Raw genomic sequence first — 4014 nt, 5'->3', positions numbered from 1 at the left:
AAGTCCAGCTGTGTTTTCTCTCTGTTCAAGAAAACTGCCTTTTATTTTATTTAAAAAAAAAAAAACAGGCAAAACCCCAAATTGGATGGTTAAGTAGTTTTATCCTTCACACTTTAAAAAATCTTCTACAAAAGAAATGTTGCTTTTGAAAATATCACCATTTTTTAAATTGCTATTATGAATTTTCCAAGTTATTGCAGTGAAAATGGAAGAAAATAACATGGAGAATGAGGTGGTGTGAGACCAACATTTGAAAAAAAAAAAAAAAAAAAGGAGTTTTGCTGAAATACAAATTGGCTTCTTAGATTGTATTCTTATTCTAATTCCCAATTAGACTTGAGACCTGGGCGACTCAGGTAGATGGGCATTTAGGGCATTCTTAAACTACTTGCAGTTGTATATGCTGGAGTGTGATTTAGGTTATTAAAGGCATTTGGTGTGTGTGTGTGTGAGAGAGTGTGTGTAAGAGAGAAGTGCACCTATATTAGCTTCCTGATTGCATGCCTCTCAAGATAGCTCTGGCCTCAAAAGACTCTCAGGGGCTTTTTTAAAGTCTCCATTTCTTTCCTTCCAGGAATCATTACTTGAAAGAAAAATCAGAAATATACAGATTAATAATACTAAAACAGACATTTTAGAAATGTGACCAAAACTTGATTACCATCAACCATGGTGACAGTGACCCAGCACCCTGTCCAGAGCTGAGACCAGCTCCTTTAAAGTTAACTTCCAGACCAAACCCTCTCAGGTAATGTGCAACAAAGACCACATTCTGACGCGCTTAGGGACACACAATTTTCACAATGTTTTTATTATTCATAAAAAAATAAATTTATTTACATCTGTTATTTATTGTGGTAGTGCAGCCTTATGGCAGCGGTGCAGTACCGCTAATCATGGTAACCATTGTCAATGGGTCCCAAACAGGTCCAGAAGCCCTCCTATGTTCAAGGAAGAACTTGGGCTGCAGGAAGAACTTGGGTACCAGAAGTGGTGATGGGGGAAGGGCGGCCAGAGGTTGGGGGTGGGGGTGAAGCCTGTCGGGGAAAGTCCAGCATAGTGAATGAGGCAACTTCAAGGAGCAGGGAGAAGGGAGCGGCCCAAAGGAAACCCAAACCAGGTTGGTACCACCAGGCTCCAATGGTACCATTAGACTGGGAGCCTGTGAGTAGACCATTAATTATAAAGAGGAAGGGGCTTGGAAAAAAGACCCCAGTCTGTGGGGAGTAAGAAGTCAGACCTCAGCAAGGAAGTTGAACAGCCCAGAACGTGCCTGGCAAAATCTGCCTGAGCTGGTCTCCGAAATGTGTCTCCATCTCGCCCTATGCGAAGTGGCAAGTCCCACCTGTTCCGAGGGCGCTGCCTGGTGGGTTACAAAACTGGTCCAGCTATGCCACTCTCTTTTCTTTGCAATTTAAAAACATGCCTTGACGTGGATCCCACGCCTGGACTTTTAGGCGGATCAAGATATCTCTCTAACCGTGAAAGGCCCAGATTGTGCAGAATTCTGCCATCACATATATGACAAATCCGGCTCAGCTCAGAAACTAGCGCCTAAGCGATTTGATGCTGGGCTCAGCGGTGGATGAGTCTTGAGAGCTAAGGGCCCAGACTGGATCTAGGTCCGTGCTCGCCACAAGAAGGGAGGGTCTTTCTGATTACAAAACGTGGTCGCAGGACACCTGTCCTGTTCACAGTTCCAGGCAAGGGGAAAGGTCCAGGAGAATCCTATGGGACCTTGTACCCATTCGCTAGTGTCCTCTTGCTCTCTCCCTTCTTTCCGCGGCTCCCAAACACACGCGCTTAAGAAATAATCCCATTAAGTGAATTCCAGTCCTCTCTAAGCAGTGGTTCCACATAATCTGCTGGCTGCGGAAACTTCTTTCGTGTCAGAGTCAGGTCGTCCGGAGACCACGAATGGCCACGTCTGGAAAATTAAAAAAAAAAAATTAAAATTAGAAAAAGGCATCCGATATTGAGGACTAGCGGCAGTCTTAAACCGAAACTACTCTCCTAGGAGAACCACAGTTACCCCTGGCTTTCAGTAGTTCAATTTTTATCAGTGTTCTGAAAATTTGTGAGTCTTGTCCCTAAACTTGGATTTTAATCTTACTAGACACTGATTAGGAGAAGACATACAGTATCCATTCACGCTTCTTCCGGGTCTATGCCCACCCGATAATTCGCGTATGAGTTTGGGGCTTTTGAGTTTTAATTCCTCATCTTTCTCTTTTTTTTCGCCCCCCCCCCAACCCCTCACTCCCATCTCCATCTGCTCCAATTAGGAACTGAGGCTTCAATAGGCTTGGATGCGATCTTTCCAAAGCTTGGAGAGTTGGCAGATCAGAGAGGGACTTTCCAGACAATGCTGTCCGGGGAAACCCTGTTATTCCGCATCAATTTTTAAAAATCCAAAAGTTCTTTTTTTAGAAATCGGTCTTCCCTCCTTTTTAAACAAAAGTAGGGTTTGAAACCGGCAAGGACCGGCAAGGACCGGCAAGGACCTAAAGTGGAAAAAGTGGGGCGATTGGGATTTGCCATCCACTTTGCAGTCAGCTAGTAAACTCCGTTGAAACTAAGATTTACCCCGGAAGTAGGATACTAGCTAATATTTGCCACTGGACGAAACACCATATAAACTGATCAGAATGATGCAAACACGGAAGACTGGATAATTCTCCAGAAAGATGACTGGCCTCTCCTCCCCTGATTTGGGAGAAACTAAACTGTCTTCCTCACCACCGATCCTGGAAACCTCCCTTTTGGGTCTGTCTAGGGGCTTAACCCAAGAGCCAGTCTGGACACCTCTGGGCTGTTTGCCCCGGGACTCGCGCGCGGCGTCCCTACCAGGTTCACCGGGTGCACGTAGCCGTTTTCATAGCGATCTTCCTGTAGCAACTGCCGCAGGTGTGCGATGTAACTGGAAGCGAGTCGCAGGGTGTCCAGCTTGGAGAGCTTGGTGTCAGGGGGTACCCAGGGCAGGCTAGTCTTCAGCCTGGAGAAGGCTTTGCTCAGCACACGCATCCGAGCGCGCTCTCGGGCGTTGGCTGCGTTCCGCTGCGACTGCTTGCACTCAGCGGCCGATCCCTTGGCCGGGAGTGGCTTTTTGCCACAGCCGCCTGCACTGCCACCTGTGCCGCCACTCCCAGCCACCCGGGGCCTCTTTCTCTTGCAGCCTCCCGAGTCGCTTGCTGAGCTCAGAGAGCACTGCTCCTCCTCGCAGTCGGGGTCCTCCTCCTCGGCAGACGAATTGTCACTAGGAGAGGCGTAACTGCGCTCGGCGCCACGGAGAGGCGGCCTTTTGGAGGCGGGGACCGGGTACCCCCGCTGTAGCCCCCGCAGCTCCATCTCTTCGGGGTCACTCACCGAGCCAGTGGACATAGCGTCTTTCCCCGCGCCCACGCGCGCTCGCCTTTCTCCGCCCTGGCCAGTATCACCGTCTCCGCCTGCAGCTCCCTGGCAGAGACGGGGGCCAGGGAAAGCTCGAAGGAGGACCGAAGACCTCGGCCCCGAGGCGCGGAGGCGTGTGAGTGAAGTGGGCGGTGAAAGTGAGCGCGCCCCGCAGCTGACCCCGGAGGATGAAGCCCAGAAATTGACGTCGGGATCCAGGGTCCGCACGCACAACCACTAGCTGTGCCTTTTGACAGGACTATTTATCTGTACTCCTCGGGACAAACCACCACCACCCCCACAAAGAAGAGGGGTTTGGAAAGGGGGGCAAGAGGTGGGGCAGGGGCGTGGAAGGGGTGGGGATCACTTTTCCTCGCCCAGAGGAGTGGATGGTGGGGGAGGGGAAGGCAAGGTCTCTATTAAGTCAGAATTTGGGCCCGAAGCCCCACTGACCTTCACGGATGTCTGTGCGAAATAAGTGTTTTATGGAGGAACAAAGGGCGACCCCTTATTCCTACCCAACCCATCATCACACTCAACTGATCTATAGTGTAACGAAGATTGTCTGACACTTAGACCCCCGTCAGAGTCCAGATCCTGCCGGCTGCTTCTCTCCCAGTCTTT

General features: G+C 49.6%; 1 protein-coding gene across 1 annotated transcript; it reads right to left on the bottom strand.

Moving 5' to 3' along the window:
• Nucleotides 1-781: 781 nt before the first annotated feature.
• Nucleotides 782-3633, bottom strand: Msc (musculin). Its single transcript, XM_027947047.2, has 2 exons — nt 2848-3633; nt 782-1927 (listed from the first exon to the last, which is right to left on the bottom strand). The coding sequence occupies exons 1-2, from the start codon at nt 3379-3381 to the stop codon at nt 1841-1843; spliced, it is 621 nt and encodes a 206-aa protein (XP_027802848.1). The 5' UTR covers nt 3382-3633; the 3' UTR covers nt 782-1840.
• Between the last annotated feature and the right edge of the window lie 381 nt (nt 3634-4014).

This window comes from Marmota flaviventris, chromosome 15 (assembly GCF_047511675.1).
Source record: "Marmota flaviventris isolate mMarFla1 chromosome 15, mMarFla1.hap1, whole genome shotgun sequence".
Classification (NCBI taxonomy): Eukaryota; Metazoa; Chordata; class Mammalia; order Rodentia; family Sciuridae; genus Marmota; species Marmota flaviventris.
This window is presented reverse-complemented; position numbering and strand designations above follow the sequence as displayed.

Coding starts and splice junctions, on each gene's coding strand:
- Msc (XM_027947047.2), bottom strand. CDS start 3,381: ATGTCCACTGGCTCGGTGAGTGACCCCGAAGAGATGGAGCTGCGGGGG. Junction 1,928..2,847: donor ACGTGCACCCGGTGAACCTG/GTAGGGACGCCG, acceptor TTAATTTTCCAG/ACGTGGCCATTCGTGGTCTC.